We start from the raw sequence: 22,841 nt of genomic DNA on the forward strand, positions 1-22,841 counted from the left end.
GGTTAGAGCACTCGCTTTGCAAGCGAGAGACCTGAGTTCAATTCCAGGCAGGGAGAAACCTTGGGCAAGTTTCCTTACTCCACACAGAGCCTAATAATAATCCCTCCAAAAAAACAAAATAATAAATTGGTCATTTTCAATCCATGACTGTTTGTGGGACATTGCTGTGCACAATTGGCTGCCGCGTTCGCCCATAAATATACAGTCAATTCACTTTACAGTATATTCTGTGAAGCGCTTTGGGACGTCCTCCCGACGTGAAAAGCGCTATATCAAATGCAAGGATTATTATTATATTACTGAATCCCCTTCTAATATGAAACATTTCTTTGAAATATTAAGAGAAAATCTCCAGATACAGTCTCAACATGGGAGCAAAATATTGCAATATGTACCTTAAATGAATATTGTATAAGTTGAAATCTAGGATTTTTAAATAATATCCTGATAAGTTTTCGTGGCTAGTCTACTAATACCTGCAGATGCTTCTCTCTTCTATTCTGATAAATCATGAACATTTCCAATTAGCACAAATTCCATACTACCTTTTCTTCTTACAAATCTTATAAATTTGCATGGCTCTATATTAAACTGCATCTGCCTCCTGTCCACCCACATACCCAGCTTCTCCAGATCCTTCTGAATACCTCTTTTGGAACAGGGTATTCAGAAGGATCAGAACAAAACTGCACACAATACTCTAGTTGTGGTCTCCCCAAGGCCAGATATAATTTTAAAATCAACTCTTGACTAATACATTACCCCCTTAGGTATATATAAATCAAGCATTTTATTGACTTTTGTCTGTACATAAATTGATATTTAGGTTCTATCAACATTTTATGAACATTTCTAGGTTCTTTATGATAGATTAACAGAAATCAAAGAAAAAGCATGTAACTCATTCTCAGCACCAAACAATTCTGATGCACTAATCATTTAGGAATTTACGTAATCCACTTTAGTCAAGCTGAGCAGAATTACTATTTATACTAATAGGAACAGAACATACTCCCTGCACTTTCCTTCCTATTCAAACAGAGCTATTTCCATTTTCAATCAGTTTTCTTTCCATCGTTGAAGAGAGCTAATATGTTTTTGTTAATCTGTGCTTCTGTACTAAATTCATCTGAATATTGCAACTGTTTGACTTCAGACTGAATGCAAAACAGTCCTGCCTCGCTGAAATTTCTGTCAGGCTATAATGGCCTGATTTTGCACTCACAAAAACTGGCATGGAGGAATTTAAAAGAAGTGGTTCTCAAACTGTTTAATCAAAGGAAAACAATGTACTGATACATGATGCAACAGTATGTCCAAACAGGAAAAAGAGTCATCTTTCCACTTAATATCTCTCTATGTGGGATTAAGAGAAGGCCATTTGACTGATTGAGACTTTGCTGGTGCAAATTCCTTTTATTGGAGTTGGAGCCTAATTCATATTCCTTTTCCTAGCACCCCTTTATATCGTTGTTCAAAACACACATTCAGATATTCCTTCCAAAACTATACTCCCTTTGTTTTGTAAGGCCAGTATACCAATGCTCACCTCTAAAATGTCAGTGTTCGTGTTGCATGAATCTACTATGGTAAAACAAATCTATCCTAAGGAGTTCACTCAGCCCAGTTCTAGTCTGTTTCAAGCAGAAGGCCAAAGATCAAGACTGAAAACCAACAATCTGGTAGTTTGGGATGAGTATGTCATAGCAGTTCAAAACACTGAGAATATATCTTGCCAAATTGAAGATTTACAATTTTTTTACCAACAATTATTTACAGAATCTAATACAATTAAACTATATGTTAACAGATTAAATTTATAACATGTTGCTTACTGCTCAATGCATTAAATTACCAAAGCAAAAATGCAACTCCATTTACCTTTATTGAAATCAAATTTCTATGTGTTATCACATAGAATCCCCTTTGAACTACATCAAAGGAGGAATCAGTGTGAAAGCTAACAGGTATATGAAGCAGTTCATCTGAAATTTTTGAACTGGTTTTGAACCTCCAATATACATAGTGCAAGGGCATGTATAATTAAAACACTGAATGCTAAACTCCAAAAATAAAAGATAATGTCATACATGTCATGCTTGTTAAATGAAGACTATTAATAAAAATATTCATTTAAAGTGAGTATAAATTCAAGTATTGTTTCATTCCTCTTACATATTCAGAAAAATGTTTATGAGAAACATTTAGATCATCATTACTGGTTCAAAGCCACAATTTTTGATCATGATGTACATTTATAAGCACTTATCCAAGTATAGTGGTCATTATTTCTTTTGAGTAAATTTCACACAATTTCACGCAAGTAACTGCCATGTAATATTTGCAGTCTCAAGGAAAATGTGACAATTCTTTACACCCTCATGACCCTACTTTTTCGGATCAGATAATTACATGTTCTCTTAGGCACTACAAATACTGTATATAACTTCCTATTGGGATCTTAACACATTCTATTCTACATTTTTTTTTAAATAACACATTTTGCTCCCTCTAGCAAATTTGCCACTGAAAGGCCTTCTACTGTACTTACACAATTCCATGCACGAAACTCATAAGTAAAATAATGATAATGTTCTTAAATTATAGAAGCTCATTATTAATCCATTCATACATTTTTCCCTCTATATACTGTACTAGTGCAATATTGTGGTTGCTACTTCAGAATTCTCTTAAAACTCACCGTCATCATCATCTTTTACTAGGTAATTCTGTAACGGATCAATCCCAGTTTCTTGAGGATCTGTTTCCAGAGGGTGTCTAGTTTCAAAAGCTGAAATTGTACTCGATGAGGACAGCATCTTGCCAGCTACTAGTAGGACCCAAATTGATTACCTGCAAGAGAAAGGAGTAACTGAATAAGTAACAATGCTAAATGATACCTGGCAATATTACAATACTTCAACCGTGCAACAGGTATTTATAGTATTCACATTGCAATGGATTGCCTACTTTGTTGTAGACGTTACCCATCTATACAGACAGATAAAATCCTTGCAAATTTCATACAACACCTTTCACATTTGGAGGACCGTATTTTTTTTGTAGACAGCATAGAAGCCAATTTACACACAGCAATGTTCCACAAACAGCCATGGATCTTTAACATTCAGCTTAATAATAATAATAATCCTTGCATTTGATATAGCGCTTTTCACGTCGGGAGGACGTCCCAAAGCGCTTCACAGAACACACTGTAAAGTGAATTGACTGTATATTTGTGGGCGAACACGGCAGCCAATTGCGCACAGCAATGTCCCACAAACAGTCGTGGATTGAAAATGACCAATTTATTATTGTTTTTGGTTTTGGAGGGATTATTATTAGGCGTGTGGAGTAAGGAAACTTGCCCAAGGTTTCGCCCTGCCTGGAATCGAACTCAGGTCTCTAGCTTGCAAAGCGAGTGCTCAACCACTGAGCTACAGGACTCCACCGGGATCTCAGTCTAACATCTCATCCAAAGGACAGCATCTCCGACAATGCAGTGCTCCCTCCAGCAGCATGCTGTAGTGTTACCCTGAACTATGAGTTCAAAAGCCAAGGGTAGAGCTTGAAGCAGGAGCCCTTTGATTCAGTGGTGCGAGTGCTACCAACTAAGACAGGCTGACACATGTAGCATTTCTGCTTATTACAATAGGACCACATTATAAGGCACCTCCTTATAATGTTGCTTTGATAATGCCAGTGGCATGTGGATCCACAGTTGACTTGAATGTATGGATCAGTCATGATCAGTGACGTCACAGTGCAAACTGTGTAAGGGTTTGAGATTTTAAGTTTTTATGATAGATTTTATGATACAATACGCCCTTTACAACAGGTACTTCTGAAAGCTGTAATTCCTGTTGTGGCATGCCTCCATAGGCACTGCAGACAGGTTCACTGAAGCAACTGTAGTGCCTTACTTCTTTTTCCATTCAGTCAGGTGTCCGACACATCCACAAACCCATCACCATGCTTAAGAGAATCCAAACCCAACTTCCATGAATACCACCCACACATTGAAATTCCTGTGTATGGAATGAAATGTGCACTCCCTGTAGGGGCATACCCTGTCTACCACAGGTTGTGTCCTTGGAGAGGATAAGTTTACATGGCTATGGGGAGAGAGTAGGGGAATGGGATTAATTTGGATAGCTCTTTTCACAGAGCTGGCACAGACACAATGGGCTGAATGGCCTCCTTCTGTGCTGTATAATTCTATCATTCTATAATACCTAATTCCCTAAAAGTATAAGGTTGAGGTTAGTAGGATTAACAGCAGCTGATAGGGTAGAATCCCGGCTTCCAGTGACTGGTCTAGCTTTCCAAGTCCTCCAACTCACTGCAATGAGACAGGCTGGCTGGTCTGTCAGCAGCAGTGCCCTAGAGCGGCATTATGGAACCATAGAGCCATATGATGCTTATGAAGGCTCACAGCCACCTCAGCTTCATCAGAAATCATCTCAGATAATTCCCACTGACAATTTGCTTACAGAGACGTGTGGCTGACTATTTAAATGTGTACATGTAAGTGGTAAAAATATTGAATTCAAATAGTCATCTAACATAATAGTCTATAGTATATACACACATATACAATTTCTTTGTTGTAGTGATTCCACTACGACCACGTTTTGCTGCATATGTCTTTGATTCACATCATACGAAATTGGAAACTCACACACGTTGCTGGTTTAACATTTTTTGACTGGTGAGGCTGACAGTGTTGTTCATATACCATACATCTGGCTCAGTTCAAATCTGGGTTCGGCAACACTGCCCTATAGCACTGTGGACCTGCCTGGCACAGAAATTAGACTGCCAAGACCACCCCAGAGGAACATTATTCCAACATTTAATTGACAAGCATGTCACCTTGAAGCAAACTCAATACAACTCAGTGCCAACATAGTGAGTGATTAGTGAGAATCTGGATCACCCTTGTGTTCAAAGTGTCAAGCCAACTAACTGACTTTACTTTGGTGCTAGTCAGTGATGATGGAAGCGGACTTTATAGGACTGCAATGAAACTCCTATTAATGCTGATTTGCAACCGTGTGGCACTTACCAAAGGTCTAGAATCACGTTACTCCTACTAAAACTAGTTACAGAGCTACTGCGAAATACTCAGCACCAACCAATTCCAAGAGTGCTCTTCTATTCATCCTCACCAGAGATGTCGACAGAATCCGGGTAACCTCTGATACGGAAGCTTTGAATCCTGGAAGATTAACTGCTTCAGGATTCCTGGGATGTCTTACCGACGTGAAAGGAGCTATACACATGTAATTTGTTGTTTTTGTTGCGAGACCAGCATCATTGTACACTTGATCTTTGCTTTTTGCTTGAGTAGGAGCTGGTAAAGAAGATTGTTGACTTGGCCCTCATAGGGCGTGGAACATCTGTGGCATATATTCATCCTTTGGAAACTGATCACTTTTAATAAAATCCATTTCTCTGTAATTTTCTGAGTCCATTCAGTTGATCCCAATGGGCTCCAGAAGAGGAGCCTAAATATATTTGGCAAGTTCAGCTACCATGTCTCAATGAGAGGTGTCAATACCACCAATCATGTCCATCTGCTACTGCAACGGCTTGCTATCAGTCCACAGAACCATAGGAACCACTTTACATTCTTGACAACACTTGTTGAAATCAACTTTTTGTCTGTCTTTCACCCGGTGCAAAAATAACTAAAGGGCTTTGTTTACATGTAGAACATGGGTAGTGGAGAGCTGCAATTAATAATAATCCTTGCATTTGATATAGCACCTTATCACGTCTTCGAGACATCTCAAAGCTCTTCACAGAATATACCGTAAAGTGAATTGACTGTAATTTTTGTGGGCGAAATGCGGCAGCCAATTCAGCACAGCAGTGTCCCAGTTCTTTGATTTGATCCACAGTTGTGGATTGAGTGACCAAATTATTATTTATTTATATTTGGCTGAATATTCCAGACTTTATAATGTTAACATCGTCTTAAAGGAGAGCTGTTCCCTTTTGTAAAATATTCAACGTTTTGTTACCTGAATCCTATGGTGTGTTTGATGCAGGGAATGAACAAGGAACAAAAACGGAATACAGGGGAAACATTAAAGTGGCTTTCAAAGACTGGTGCCTTGATTATACAGGTAGTATGGGTGCACATTAACCATACAACTCGCTTCGGTAATCTAGGAAAGGACTGGGTTCAGTGCTGATTAATTAATGTCCCACACTAAAAAATAACAGATTTCCAAGTCATAAGGTTACCATTCCAACATTACATTGTCATTTCCTGTCATGATCTACATATAGTATCTATAAATTGAATTATTGTTTGCGTTAAAAGTAAGGCCTTGTCCATGTTTCAATATGTAGAAATGTTTTAAAGTGAGAAATTTTATGCAAACCTTAGGCTTTAACCCAAGATGAATTTGATGACTTTAGTTTTCAAATAAACTTATTAAATTCATATAAATCATCCAAAAGTATTAATCTTTAATAAATACAGACCACATCATTTATTTACCCGAATCACCATAAAATAACTGCTTCTGAGACCTCAGGAAGTTTTCTGATCACATTCTAAAGGCACAATTCATTTACTACACATTATAAAATATGTAAAAGTCATCAGTCTTAATATATGCCATTCAATATTTGATACCGTATAAGCTTCATTATGTACCACAAAAGTATAAAAATAAAACAGTAATTACCAACATAAAGTTAGATGTATAAATCACTTACATGTTGAGCACTGAACAATACACCACAATTTAATTTGAATTGTGTAACTCTTTCAAAGAAATAGTATTTAGCGCACACTATAAAAAATATTCAGTTGTATCACCTTTGCAATTTACAAAATCCATTCTTTGTCTATAAATACACAATCACTATGTTCGACAATAAATCGTATGAAGCGCCAGTATGCTCTCAATGTAAAAGGCACTGTAACAAATGCAAGGTTTATTATTATATTCCACATGTATAGTCTCACAAACATTTAGCTCTTAGAAAACGTGTTTAAGGAGTACATACTGTATTGTGTATTTGGAGTGCCCATTTGCAGAAATAGAGCATAAAAATTTGGGTGTGATTTACTGATCAGTCCAGAAAGCTTCCTCTCATTGTGAAGCTGATACCAATTTTGGACATTTAGCTACAAAAGTAACTACACTGAACAACAAGGATGAATCCCAGGACTCAGAACTCTTCTTGTTTATGAGAAGAAGCTTGCAGACCTTCTTTTAAATATTTATTCTCTATTTAATAGAGAAAGGACAGAAGGCAAATTTGATCCAGTACTACACATCTGTCAGGTACGGACAGTATAAACATAGGTTGGTGACTTAGGCCAGGTGTATAGTACGGGTGGATTTGAGTTTAATATAAGTGTGCCTCAAACAAGACCAGAATTTTATATTAAAAAAAACAGAGTGATAGATATATGGAACAGGCTCCCAATAAAAGCAGTAATGATGTACAAGTTAACGTCTTCTCAAAGAAAATGGATACGTTCCTGGTTGGAAGCAGTATTAAATGTAGGCTTAGATGAACAAATAATCTACTGGCATAATGGCTTCTGTGTTATAGGGGCCAGGAAGGGGGAGAAGAAAAGTATATGCTGGGAAGTATTGCTGAATTAAATCGTACAGATGTTGGTAAAGATGAATTCTGAAGATTGTACTTGACTATTTAACTACAGGGAGTGGCTGATAATATTTTTCCTAGGATATGGATAGGACAGAGTTCACAATAGACGACTGTTTTCATCATCTTTGAAAGCACCAAGTCAGAAGGGTTGAACAATCTGTTCTTGTTCCAACATTTTCTTTTATATACTAAAATGGCCTTAAATCACTGCTATATGAGTAAATGGTCATTAATGGTGCCTATGAAATATTACAACTATGCAATTTCTACAAATATGTACATCATACAGCATAAAAACTGTCAGGTCCAGAATTAAATGTAACATGTTCACTAGCAAAAATGAACATAAAAATGTCTTCTTAATCCACCGTGGTGAATCTATTGCATTCAACAATGTATTTACAATATTGTAGCTGACAATGCTACAAGACAGCAAGTTACATCATTAACCACTCAAGATATTCTGTTATAAACTCCATGAAAGACAATGGTATACTTCTGACTCAACTAGAATTTGTCAAAAAAAAGGTTTCCCTCATACATCAACCACCTGAAAACTAAAGTTAAAAATAGAAAACTATCTGTATGCATTCAAGTTCAATTTAACTGAAGAAAAGACTTAAACAAATCCCATATTCTATTTCTGGTGTTTCAGTGAAATGTTCTATAAATCAGTCATGTACTTGCAGTTAATTATCTTATGGATAAAGGAAGAAACGCTCTGAAATACTAGTCGCTTGAAGGGCACTATATGAATGCAAGTTGTTGCTGATAGGGACTGAGGCATTATTTGTGAATCCCAATGAGTTCTGACTTTTTTTTCGAGCCCAGTATATGCAACAATTAACAAAAAAGCAGCAGTGCTGTATGTGTATAGAAAATGTAGAGAAATGAATTATTTATCATTTCAATGGAAAAGAAGTGACCCAAATAGGCAGATGGGACCTGGTTTAACATCTCATCCAAAAGGATAAGCACCTCTAGCAAGGCTCGTTCTCCCAGTAATGTACTGAACAGTCAGCATAGACAAAGAGCTCCATATATCACTATGTAAAAGGATGACCCAATCCAGTCTTAATGATTGGACAGCTGAAGAAAGATATGTTGGCCATATAGTATATAAATCCTAATAATAATCCTGGCATTTGATTTAGCACCTTTCACATGGCAGGAGGGACTTCTTAAAGCATTTCATAGGACTTACTGTGAAGTATAGTGACTGGGTATTTGTAGGCAAATGAATGTGGCAGCCAATTTGTGCACAGTAATGTCCCACAAACAATCATGAAATGAATGACCAATTTTATCTGGTGGGTTGTTGCACAGGACACCGGGAGAAACTTCCTTCTCTTTTTGAATAGTGCCATGGGAACTTCAACATCCACCTGTATAGGCAGATGGGACCTTGGTTTAACGTCTCATCCAAAGGCCAGCCCTTCAAAAATTCAGCAATCCAACAGGACTGTCTGAACTCACAGTCTATGCTGACACTTCCAAAGTCCCGGCGTGAGGCTTGAACATACAAACTTCTGACTAGCAAGGCAGGAGTGCTACCAAATGAGCCAAACTGAACAAATATATTTTTCCAGTGCTAATTGGGCCTTCAACATTTTTTTTCACAAGTTGCAAGTACTATTATTCATATTTGTTTTGTATTTCCAGATCCTGACAGATAACACTCAGCTGAACAATTGAACATATTTCTAAATTAAGCATCTGTATTTAATCAGAACACAAATACGGAGCAGAGCAGACTTAGTCATAATACAACAACTTCACTGACTGAATATAAAGACGTGTTGGTGTGTTTTAATTCCTTTTAACTAGAAGGGGTGGAAGAAAGAATGATTAAGGGAAGAAAGGATTTCCCTGGTCAGACAAAATTGAGTTCAGTACAACCTTTGACAAATAAAACAAATGTTCTGAATAATTTACAAAAAGCAAACATTTGCAGTTAGAGCTTGCTAATTACAGTAAAGGTTGCACAGGGAAATGGTAATTTATGCTCTTGGGCATAAGTTGTCACATCTCCCTAAAGAAACCTTACCAATTGTACAGCAGATACAGTACATGGAAAACATTCATTGAAAAGAGAATATTCATTCCTATGTGAAATCCTATATCACTTTTGTATATGCACTTTTTCAGCATCAGCATAATCTTATTACCTCAACACTGCTGTAGTTTGTGATGTTGTTCAAATCCTTCTTAGCTACAAAGTATCAGTTTAGACTCCTTGAATAGGTATCATGGTTTCTCCCTAAAGTTTGGCCAACAAAGGTTCTGCCTATAATAATAATAATTTATTTATGTGCAAGCTAAACAAGTAGTAATAATAATCCTTGCATTTGATATAGCGCCTTATCATGTCTGAGACGTCTCAAAGTGCTTCATAGAATATACTGTAAAGTGAATTGACTGTATATATTGTGGGCGAAACGCAACAGCCAATTACGCACAGTAGTGTCCCACAAACAGTCGAGGATTGAGTGACCAATTTTTTTCGAAGGGATTATTACCCTCAGAAAAACGATCTGCCAATTGACTAACTGGGTTCCTACTTACTGTTAGATAAACACTTGTGGAACAAGGATACTTGTTCAACGTATCACCCTGGCCGGGGATTGAACCCAGGTACTCTTGCTAGCGAGGCAAGTGCTCCAACCACTAAGCTCATAACTCATCAAACGGAGTGGCATCTTGGAGAGTTTAACAATGGCACAGTTTGACACCGAACCGGAGCGAGAGGGAAGGTGATTATTGGCACGGTCAAAAAGTAAAGTCTTCAGATGAGATTTGAAGATGAGCAAAAAGGGTAAAGGTGGAAGGATGGAGGCAAGGAGTTCCATACAGTGGGGGAGGGGGGGCACGGAGGTTTGGATCAGTTGTACTTTGTGATTGGTGAAACTGATGAGACCGGTGAGGAGTGCATTGGAGAAATCAAGGCACAAGGAGATTTCAGCACCACTGCTTTCATGTTGTTTTAAATATTATTTCATTGCAGCAGATAATTTGGTGCCAGTCTAACATATTAAATTGCAATATATTACACCAGGGTGGTCCAATCTTTTTGCTGCTGATGGGATTTGGGAAACGTCCGCAGGCCGCATAAGCAATATTTTTGTGTTTCCTTTCCAGAAACATAACTGCAAGAATCATACAGAAATCCTAGGTTTTAAATTGTGCAACTTTTTACTTAATTTCACTATATTTTAGCTACAATGCTCCAACTTTAAGCAATGTAAAATTCATACAAATTTTTAAATAATAATACTTTTATCAATAATGTACATATATGCAAGAATAATCATTAAATCCAGAGTAAACAAGGAAAGTGAAATAAATAATTAAGTGAATTAAAATACACATAATTTAACAATGAACAAAATAATGATAATTTCAAATAGAAATAATATATGCACCAAGTTATTTTATGTATTAAAATCAAAACACAAGATATCAATTCAGCATAAGGAGGCCCCTACAGAGAATACTCAACAAAACCAAAACAGATTAATCCATAATTGCAAAACTAACAAAGGGACAAAAAAGATATACTGGATATATAATAATTAAAAATATCAAGAATAAACAAAACAAACTAATAATATTCTTTGCATTTGATATAGCGCCTTATCACGTCTTTGAGAAGTCTCAAGCGCTTCACAGAATATACTGTATTGACAGTACATTTTGTGGGTGAAACACGGCAGCCAATTGTGCACAGCAGTGTCCCACAAACAGTTGTGGATTGAGTGATCAATTTATTATTATTAAATCCAGGTCCTCTTGCTTGCAAGGCGAGTGCTCTAACCATTAAGCACAAGACTCCACTGTACTTAGAGTGGATTGTATGCAAATTGCACATAATCAAATTATTTTATTTAACATACATTTCCTCAACAATTAGAAGACCATTAAATGTCTTTGTGTGAACACTGGAAAATGTTTCTCTTGAAATAGAGCTCCAGTGTCAACGTCAAATTCAGTAGTGAGTGGCAAGTTGGAGACAGCACCCAAGGGTATTTCTGCACATCCTGTCAACATGCCCTATAACAGTGGTTCAAAATATTCTGATTCCTACAGTGTAGGTGAAGATTAAGAATGTTGAGATGGCTTGTTATGTCTGTGAAGAAACCCAATGAACACAGGTAGTTCGGATCTTCCAATTCCTCTTCAAACTGAGCGGGGTTACTCTTTACATGTTCCAAAATGAAAATACCTCTTTCCTAAGTGCACAAAATTGCATAAGGCACTTGTGCGCAATCAGCCAATGCACTTCTGAATAGAGAGGTAAACCATATTCTGCATCTAACTGTTCAAGGAAGTTTATGAACTCTCTGTGACTGTGCTCAATTTCCAAATTATTATTATTATAATATTGATCACTATGATGACACTAGTTATCAGGTTAGTCATTTCCACTGATTTTTTAGCAAAGGGACTCCTGGTGTATGATGCAGTGGACAGTGGTACATTCAATTCCATTTAGTTTCAGCAAACCTACCAAACACTTTTTACAGCCGACCATTAATTTTGCATCATCTGTCATGATGTAGGAACACTTCTGAAATCCACAGTGATTTCTTGACTCCAATAGTGAAATGCAGACAAGGAGATACAATCTTAAAATTAGAGCAAAGCCAGTCAAAACAATGTAGAAAGCAGTTCCATCAATGTTTTGTTAGGAGAAAAAAAGTTCAAGGAAATTGGAATAAATAGAATAGGAATTATTATGAACTAATAAAACGGACGAGCCAGCTTGATGGAACAATTTGTTCATTTCTATATTCTTTTCTTTTCCAAATGCCTTTTAAAAATACACCATTAATCTGTAATATAGTAATATTCCCCTTTCCAAAACTAGGCTGTGGAGAACACAGTAAGCTAAAATTAATTTTGTGTCTCTAATTAGCACATGTTACAAAGCATGACCAAACAGCCCAACAACAAAATCTCAGATCTAATTTGTTAAATTTGTCCTCTAATATAACTTGTGTTGATGCATGCACCTCATTATAGCGTCTCTCAGAGTTTGTCCTTGCATTCATTAAGGGGCTAATGAGCCAGGGAGCCAATGCATCGCAGATATGTCGCAGTAACCATCCATCCACCCATAGCTTGAGAGAATATTTGTTATATTAATGCTTGCTGCTAACGTGCATTGTCAAACAAAATTAATTATTAAACTATGCAGCATAAAATTTCAGTAACATGCCTTTTTATGCATCTTATAAGTACCCAAAAGCTGCCTATGGCTCAGAGGTCGAGTACAATGGTAAGCAACACAGCAACATGAACAGTGGGACCAGTTCTGGAACCTGGCTACAGTCATGCCTGAATCTGAAAAGTTTAGATAAGGCATAATCTCTGGATCACTAGTCTTCTAGTATTCCAGGTCTTCCAGGAATGATACATGTGAGCTAGTTACCTTCTCATTCTGTAGGTGAGTCTACAGTAGTAGTCTACCAAGACTGACAAAGAAGATTAACTCAATTCCACCATTTTGTCACCTTGGAGCCAATTCAACTCCAAACAATTCAGCTCCAAGGAGACCCTGCTTACAACAACAAGATTACATTTGTATAGCGCCTTTCACGTCAGGAGGACGTCCCAAGGCACTGAAACAACAACAACTTGCATTTATGTAGAGCCCCTCACACAGGGTAACATCCCAGAGCGCTTTATCCCAGGAGAATAAACTTTTCTATCTCAACAGCTAGAAGTAAAATTGACGAGGATTTGACAAGGATAAATATGGAAGAATGCCTTGGGATATCGTCCCAACATGAAAGGTACTGTATCATATTATTGCTTCCTTCTCACTTTCGAAACTACATCCCCATCTCTTGCATTTTTCACACTATTTGATTTGTGAACCCTGTATTTAAGACTGTATTCAATATTTCAGCAATTTCCCTTCCTTGACATCCTCTGCCCATCATTTCTCAGTGATATAGCAGCTCAACTTACTTTTTGCTTGCTCCTAATACATTTAAGAAAGGTTTTACTATTTTCTTACATGATTTTAACTAGATATTCCTCATTCTCCCTTTTTACTACTTTATCAATTTCTTGGAATTTCTCAATCTCCCCAACCTGTTCATTTCCTGAATATTTAAAGAAAGTGCAAGGTTTCTCCCCAACAACTTCCATAAGTTTTTTTGATCAGCTGTGCTGACTTTATCTTTCTGCTCCTCTCACAACTTATGTTGAGGATACATTTCTTTTGTATATTAAAAAGCTCTCTTTTTACAACTTTCCTTCCATATACTTTCTTAATATCCTCCTAATATCATGTCACAAAAATATGCAGATCCAGAAACAATTTGGAGAAGTTGAATATTATTGTTGAATATTTAGGTTCCTAACCATTTATTAATAAAAACTATACAATACCTTTCGATAATAATACACAGAAATACACAATCACTAAAATTGATGGTAATTTCCTATGAAGCATTTAGAGATATTTATAGGTGCTTAAATAAAACACAAATAAAGTTGTTATTAAATACATCTAATACTATATTCGATGACCCCTTTCAAAATAGATGGATCTGGAATAATCTGGATAAGCATAGTTCAAGATGGTTATATACTCTGTAAAGTATGAGGTGACACCATGAAAAAAAACGTCATCGACCAGCGCTGAACACCAGAAGTTGCAAGGTTAGATAAATATTGATTATCCTTAAGGACAGGAAGACACTTTTCAGTACTTTCCTTTATGTGAAAGGCACCATAAAAGTGAAAGCTGTCATTCCTATTGTACGGTTATGCAAAATATGCTTGTTCTGTGAAATAAAGGCAATTCTTTTTAACCAATGTTGACAAGCAGCTTAAAATTTCCCATCTGCTAGAAGATATCCCTTTCCTATTCATCATTTTTAAAAATCTTTATAGACAAGACGTTTCAGGTCTCTTTTGGATCAGGAAGCCACTCCATTGACACCAGATGCTGCAGTGACGGTAGTGCCTAGCAGCAACTCCTCAGAGAAACCCATACATTGATAGCTATGGCTATGACAGGTTCAAATCAGGAAGCATCCAAACTGACAAAAGCTGGCACTAACTGCGCTGGCACAGGATACATAGCTGATGTAAACTTCTTTTGGTTCAATCTCCTAGAAGCCAATTTAGAACATTCTTTGCCGCTGATTACAATATGTCCATAACTGATGTCATCAGAGCAGATTCTTGATATGAAGGGAGACTAAAATGGCAGATCTCCATAGTGCCATTTTGTCAGAGTTACAATGCCCTTTCTGTTTACAGAAAGGGCATTGTAACCCTGACAAAATGGCTTCACAAAAATAAGCCACTATGATTTCACTGAATAATTTCTGGAGCCCAGCAGCTCTAAAAATAACAACAAAAATGAAGACATTTGTTTTCAATTTTTTGAGGGGGGGGAGGGGGGATAGACACACAGAAGACAAAATCTAATTAAAATATCATCTCGTCACTTTGTTGTACAAAGCCCACTTTATGCACATCTTGCCATGTCATTTACAAGAAAACAGCTGCACTTTAATCTACAATGCTGATTTCATTACTAACTAAATAAGTTATGGTTCAAAATGTCAAACATAAGGAAATTTACAAAAAGTACCATTCCAACTGCCAAACAATTTATTTTTCCAGTTATGCTGGGAGCTCAGGACTGTTTGGATACACAAATACTGCTCTCTGATCAGCCAGCAGGAGGCATGATTCTGTAAGGAAAACCTGTTTTCAGCGACTTTCTATCCAAACTGAATGTCTCATATTCATGAAGCCAGTGGAGAAGAATTAACTCAATGTGGCAGTGAGTTGAAGTGACAAAATGTCTTGGAATTCAAGCTTGTGCCACTGTGGTTGGGAATCAAGCAGCCACATTTCTTTGGCTATTAAATTATCTTTGAGTTCGATTCCCAGCAGGGCAAAACGTTAGGCAAGTTTCCATACTCCAAACGCCTGTTTACCTAGCAGTGGGACACTGCTGTGCGCAATTAGCTGCTACGTTTCGCCCACAAAGTATACAGTCCTTTTACTTCATAGTATATTCTGTGAAGTGTTTTTAAACATCTCGAAGACATGATAAGGCGCTATATAAAATGCAAACACTATTATTATTATTATATCTCAATATGCTTTCAAAATTCATCAATATAATAATATGGCTCCTAATACTAATAATTTCACATGTAGGATAATGTCCCGGAGTACTGTACATGGGTGGGGTTGGATCCTGAGCAAGGACGAAGGGGGAGGGAAAGTTGACCATAAGCACAGTCGAAGAGGTAGGCTTTAACGCTGGATTTAAAGCTAGAGGGGTGATGTGAAGAGATTGAGACAGGGAGTTCCAGAAATTAGGGGCATGGTATCCCAAGGCACAGCCAACGATGGTGGCCTAATGGGAGTCAGGGGATGTGCTGTGTAAGATAAGCAAAGGGGGTGGAACAAGCACAGTAGTGGGGTACAACCAGAGAGGTAGGAAGGTGCTATGGTGTGAAGGGATTTCTATGTGAGTCTGAGGATCTTGAAGTCGATCTTTTTGTAGAGAGGGAAACTTGCGAGGATTGGGGTGAAGGGTGGGTGTGGGTGAGGGAGGGCGGCAGATCGGGTAGGGCGTCAGCTAAAACTGCAATGCCACAACTAGGAGTAAGGGATCAGCAAAAACATCAAGAGATGCATTGCACATCATTCACCATCACATAATTTATCCAAAGTCTGTAAAGCTTAAAAGCAGCTTCTTACACCATTGAAACATTTTAATTATCAAGTGACACTACAGTTCTGGAATGAAGAACTCCAATATGTATTCTTAAACTTTCATCCAAAATTGTCTCTATCAAAAGCAGCAGAGGTTACATCTGTAAACAACTGTAAGAAGCTTATCTAGAAGGAGCATCTTCATTTACTTGTAAATCTTGTTTTTAAGGCTTATTTATTATTAGCAAGGCCTTTGCTTGGTATTTGTTTTACAAGTTTATTCAATTTAACAAAGAATCACGTAAATCTGAGTTCTGGTGGTTATATTTTCTACATTCCAACATTATGCGAGGTGGCACATGAGTTTTAAAAATCTCCTAGCTTCTACTAGCTCACAAAATGGACTGTTAAGCAGTCCCTTTTTCCAGGTTATGACGAATGTAAAAGATGAAAACTTGAAACTTTTATATTGTAGGTTATGTGGTTGGCTTACAGAAACTGTTTTCTAGCAAATATCCAAATAGGCAAAACTGTTGTATGAGTGGTCCAGGCAGTGCACTGCAATAATGCGTCCGCTAAACTCATACATGAGCAGGTTTGTGGAATATTGCTATGCGCAACTTGCTCCATGTTTGCCCACAAAGTACAGTCATTCCACTTTACAGCATATTCAGTGAAGTGTTTTGGGCATTCTTCCAACGTGAAAGGCACTACACCAAATGGAAAGATTATTAAGGTGTAAAGAGTTGTTACCAACCATGGGTCCCAGCAAGACTCATCACCTTCAAGAAAGAAAGAACGAAGGCTTGTCAGCCTTCCCAACTCTTCCCTCCACAAGCTGCAGATCACTAGGCTTCGGGACCACATCACTCCCACCTTCGTTCGCCTCCACTGGCTCCCCATCCCCCAGAGGATCGATTTCAAGATCCTCATCCTCACCTACAAGGCCATTCACGGCCTTGCTCCCTCCTACCTCTCCGACCTACTATCCCCCTACCTACCTGCCCGTATCCTCCGTTCCTCTGGCTCCGGTCTGCTCCACATCCCCCGCCCCAACCACCCTACCATCGGTGGCCGGGCCTTCAGCCTCTCAACCCCGAGGCTTTGGAACTCTATCCCCCAGTGCTTTCGCCCCCTCCTCCTTTTCCTCCTTCAAGGCCGGTCTCAAGACCTTTCTCTTTGACCGTGCCTTCAGCTCCCCTCTCGACTCTCTACCCCCTCCTTGCTCCCTCCCTTCCCTCCCCTCACCCTGACCATTTCCCCCCTGCTCGGGTCCTGACCCAACTGTACAGCCCCTTGGGACGTCCTCCCGACGTGAAAGGCGCTCTATAAATGGAATCTTGTTGTTGTTGATCACCCTCACCAGGCTCCGTGACTCCATCAACCCCACCCTCGCCCGGCTCCACTGGCTCCCCATTCCCCAGAGGATAGAGTTCAAAATCCTCGTCCTTGTCGGTCAGGCCTTCAGCCTCTCTGTCCCCACCCTTTGGAACTCCATCCCACATTCCCTTCTCCTCACTCTTCCTTGCATCCTTCAAGGCAGGTCTCAAAAACCTCCTCTTCAACCTAGCCTTCGATCACCCTATTACCCTCCGCCCTCCCAGATCCCGACCCCCAGCTCGGGTCCAAATCCCTGACTGTCCAGCACGTTGGGACGTCCTCCTGACTTGAAAGGCGCTATACAAATGTGATTTTGTATTGTATTGCAATAGAAAAAAATGGAAACAGAATAAAAAAAAAATGTTGCATTAACAAAACTGGTGCAGCTCAGAACAACAAGTTCAAAGATCTCAGCTCCCTTATACGGGTATTTAACTGCCATTAGCCATTCAGTTCTGTGTGACTCATACCTTACAGACCTTAAATGTTTGGTGAAAGTATCATCTTCCATGTGTAAGATGGCCTTCCAAGCTATTCTAAAAAACTGAGGGAAAACTACATTTCTAAACTATTTATGGAGAGAAATCCCTTTTGAAATAAAGTGTTGGTGTGAATAATCTTTTATTTAAGTGCTGATCTCAATTAACTGGATCTAGAATCATACCCTATCCTAGCAGTACCTACACAGGGATTAGAGCATGGTTCCTGGCACCTAGGCACTCTCCAATAACTCAACAACAACAACAACAAGATTGCATTTATAGAGCGTCTTTCACGTCGAGAAGACGTCCCAAGGCGCTGAGACCAAGTGATCATTCTTCATATGCAAGCTCAGATAGTGAGTGTCGGCAGGGCACTTGAACATGAGGGCATCAAACACATGCACTTTTCAGCAGAGGTCACTGGAGAGCAATCAGGAACAAACCCTCAATAGCCCATGAAAACTGTGGCCAACTGTATGCAGTATCTGACCACTGCCACTCCAGCTTCTTGTTGGAATGGATTTAAGGTCTCTGTACAGAAATGTGTTGTGTTTAATAAAGATTTCTGGCATTTCAGTCTTCAATCCAAAATAACTAGTTTCAGGGACAAGATCAGTAGATGTATTGAACAGGCCCATTGTTGAGGAAAATAATTTGGACTGTTTTTTGTAATATTCAATGTTTGACTGAATTCATTGTGATTCTAGCAGCTTTATTCATCTACAGCTATTTCTCTGCTGCCCCTAAATAGCTTCACTTCTTACTATGAGCAAAAATAAACAAAATAGTGGAAAAATGGAAATAGTTCAAATGGGCTTAAGGGCTTTCTACATCCAAACCTTTCTTCTGACTTTGTAAAGTTTAGAGGCAGAGCCAATTGAATGTTAAAACAGACCCCACCTAACTCACAAAAATGCACCAGTGTATCATTTATTGTTGTAAATCACGAAACCAAACAGAAAGTTTTTTTTAAGTAAGGAAATATGTAAAAATCTATATTCATCTCATATACCAACACACTTAGAGAAAATGTATGGTGTAATAAATAAAATGAATCCTCTGGTAATAGACAGTCTTCTCACCTGAAAGAAATGTAACAGTTGGGACAGACTCTCAAATTAAAAGCTCATTATTTTTTGTCAAACCTTAAGCATCACATCCACACACAGCTTTAATGAATGGGACTTTTCGGATGACCAGGTGTGTATGATGATAATTGGTGGCAGTGAATGTATAAATCCGTGGGGAGCAGGAGAGGGGGAGGGAGAAACTACACAGAATAGTATTTAGTTCAGTAATGCCATTAAGGCAACTGTATTTGCTATTCACTAATGTTTCAAATAGAATTTTACCAGATACATCAAAGAATTGCTATTGCAAAACAGTAAGTGCTCCAATACAATGGTTAAACCAGGTATGGACATCCCCTTTTTTTCATAATCGTTACAGCAGAATTATTCTGTATGACAAATGCAAATGGCAATTTGGTGTAATATGATAAGGCATTTCACAAGCAGCATCTATTAAATACTGGGACTTAAATTAATAGTTAAATTAACAGTCATATTTTAGAGGTAAACATGAACATTCTTGTGGCCTACAGGAAACAATTTTGTACATTGATCAGCTTATTCTTATCCTCAAATTTATGCCATTTAAATGATCAAACTAGCATTTAAGAGAAATTTTATACTTTTATGGTAAATGGTATCTGCTCCTTGATGTTAATTGCTTCCACATATACATTGTTTTGTGAATGGTGTTGAAATCTTGCACACAATAAAAAAGGTGATATTGTGTCTCTTTTTAGCGGTATCAACCCTCCATAGTACTGGCAAAAGCGCCCGTGTCTTAAAGTGCATATTCTCTAGGAAAATTCTCTACCACAACAGGCTCACGAGACTTCGACTCAGGTTTGAGTTAAAATCTCATGAATGTACATGTCATACAAGAAATCTTCTGGAGAAAATGTTTATCTGTGCAGCAGAGAACATGAAAATAAACATCTATAGTGTATGTATGCTGCATCTGATTTCATGCCATTTATGCAATGGCACTGTACATTTTACACATGTACAAAATAGCATTGTCCTACACCACCCTCCCTTCAAGTGTAGGTGCGAAGTCCGTCAATCAAAAACTATCAGCCACAGGGAGAGTCACTGAGACTGCAAGCGATTCGATTCTAGCTTCACTATCGGTGGGCAAGTAGCATAATATAAACGCAGCATTATAGAAAACACAAGGAGCATTTATTTCTGAAAAGTTATTGACATTCACTTACATACAATCCCATTAAGTACCATCTCTATGCCAATGAAGTGTTAACAACTGGTTCATTTGGTAGTGCTCTTACATGTGGGTCAGAAAATTGTGGATTCAAGCCTCAAGTTGGGACTTTGATTTCAAGGCCAAAGCTTTTGCATTCCAGTGCTAGGGAAAGCGGAGTAGGTGTGCAGATCTTTAGCAGAATTATCAGTAATTGAAGGGCAGCTTAGAAAGGTTAAACAATACCCATACAGTGACGATATCCAACTTTGTGTACACCAGTGATTCTTTCTCTGATACAGGCATTTCCTGGAGACTCTCATTTCAACGTACGATGTCGCTCCCAGTCTGAATATGAAAGCAATGGACCATTCATTGCTCTCTTTAGGCTTGGTACTAAACATTTCTTAGAAAATCTGGGTTGTGGTCTGTGTAGTATGCAGTAATGAAAAATAATTAACATAGACAAATGTACAGTTCACTATCAAAATAAAATGGGTGTGGGGAGGGGTGGAAATCTCTCGACTCCAGCCTTCGCGATGAATTGTATTATCTTCCCTGATACAGACTAATTTGTGTTCTTATCATGATTCTGATCTATCAAACACAATCTCAGAGAAGCAAGTCAAAATGAGACCATCTGGTTAGTATTTTAAACTAGAAAAGTACTTCTTTTCACTGTGCAATAAAACCAGTTAGGTAGGGCAGAGACCACCTGAATATAAATCAAATATTTCATGTTATTTAAGGTGTATGTCTGTTGGCTATTTGAAAACTCCTCTTTAATTTATTACAGCAACACACACAATACTCATGTCATACTCATTTTCTAAATCAATAATCAGCACAGCATGCTTCATTAACAACATCCAATCACAAGCAAGTTAGGGATCTCTTTTAACAACATGAGCAATCCAGAGACATAAACCATCTGCCACTTGTAGTAACAGAAAAATCAAATTAATCCATTCTTATCATGCATTCAGATTTTTAAGCAATTAAAGATGCTCTTAGCGTAATCGCAGCAGCAGAAGTACCTCTATAATGAGAAACGCAAACCCTTCAGTGAACTTTACGCTGTTATAAATTTGTTTTGTACCTTTACAAGCTTTCTACACTATGAACTTCTGTATGCTGCTGTTAAAAATGAGGTTTCAATTACAAAACCAATGTACATAAATCATTTTAGTGGGCAAGTCTGTCATTTCTGTGAATGAGGCCTCAGAGTTTGCCGTATCGACCAGCATTTCAGCTTTACGCAGCAAACTTTCAAAATACTAGCTGCACAAATACTACCTGTACCATTAGCTAGTGTGCATAACTGGAACCAGTGTAAATAAGATATAAAGATCAAATTGAACCACAAAAAATACAACTACACAATTTTCTTTTATAAAAATTTGGTTTAAATGCCATTGAAACATTTGTAGAAGTCAGTATTTGGTAAAGCTAATCATGTTATATTTTTGCCTAACCATGAAGAGTTCTACAACGTAATATATTCTCAGTCTTAATCACCAAGTGTTAAAGCACTAAAATAAAAAGCCAAAATAGCAGTGAAACCACCATTACTATAAGCTCTGTTGTATTGGAGATTCTTTAAAACAGATCTTTGCAACAGTCATTTATTAAAAGAATTGTATTGATCTAAATTGTTCTGTTCTTAATTCTTGAAAGGCTAATGAAGTATGAAGTATTATGCTGCCTGAGAACTCAGTGAATTTATAATAATAATCCTTGAATTCACTATATATTTTGTGAGCGAAACGCGGTAGCGAATTGCACACAGTAGTGTCCCACAAACAGCCGTGGATTGAGTAACCAAATTATTATTAGTTTTTTTAAGGGGTTATTACCACCGGAAAAGTGATCCGCCAATCAGCTAACAATTGGGGTCCTACATACTGCTAGATAAACAGAGGTGTGTGGAGTAAGGAAACTTGCCTAACGTTTCACCCTCCTGGGAATTAAACCCAGGTTTCCCGCTTGTGAGGCGAGTGCTCTAACCACTAAGCTACAGGACTTCTTTATCCAATGAATACTTGAGCTATACAATCCAGGACGGTTCTATGATCAATCCTCAGTGTGTATAAAGTTGGCTAATCTCAATTGGGCATTTCAATTGGGGTCTTGCTTCCCCTGGTTAGGGAAGGTAAATCAGCTAAGGCGTCTGCTCCTAATCACTACACAACCCTCCACTCCCCACTACTAACTCCTTACAAAAGGAGTAAGGAGGATGTCTATAATGATATGCTGTAACTGCATGGTGAGAATAATATGGATCAGAGCAATACACTACCCTCCAAAGTCGCCTTTCTCCTTTCAGAGTAGCTTACAGGCTTTGTACAGCACTTCCCTGATAGTACAGAC

At 38.0% G+C, this 22,841-nt stretch overlaps 1 protein-coding gene across 8 annotated transcripts in view; it reads right to left on the minus strand.

Moving 5' to 3' along the window:
- Positions 1-22,841, minus strand: part of tbc1d5 (TBC1 domain family, member 5) — a 222,593-nt gene that overhangs the window by 129,731 nt on the left and 70,021 nt on the right. For all 8 annotated transcript variants that reach the window (XM_042346852.1, XM_007897591.2, XM_042346856.1 and 5 more), the window contains one exon: positions 2,702-2,853. In XM_042346852.1, the coding sequence (XP_042202786.1) occupies positions 2,702-2,819 (118 nt within the window). In that variant the 5' untranslated portion in view covers positions 2,820-2,853. The remainder of the gene's footprint in view (positions 1-2,701; positions 2,854-22,841) is intronic.

The sequence above is a fragment of the Callorhinchus milii genome, unplaced genomic scaffold (assembly GCF_018977255.1).
Source record: "Callorhinchus milii isolate IMCB2004 unplaced genomic scaffold, IMCB_Cmil_1.0 Scaffold2, whole genome shotgun sequence".
Classification (NCBI taxonomy): domain Eukaryota; kingdom Metazoa; phylum Chordata; class Chondrichthyes; order Chimaeriformes; family Callorhinchidae; genus Callorhinchus; species Callorhinchus milii.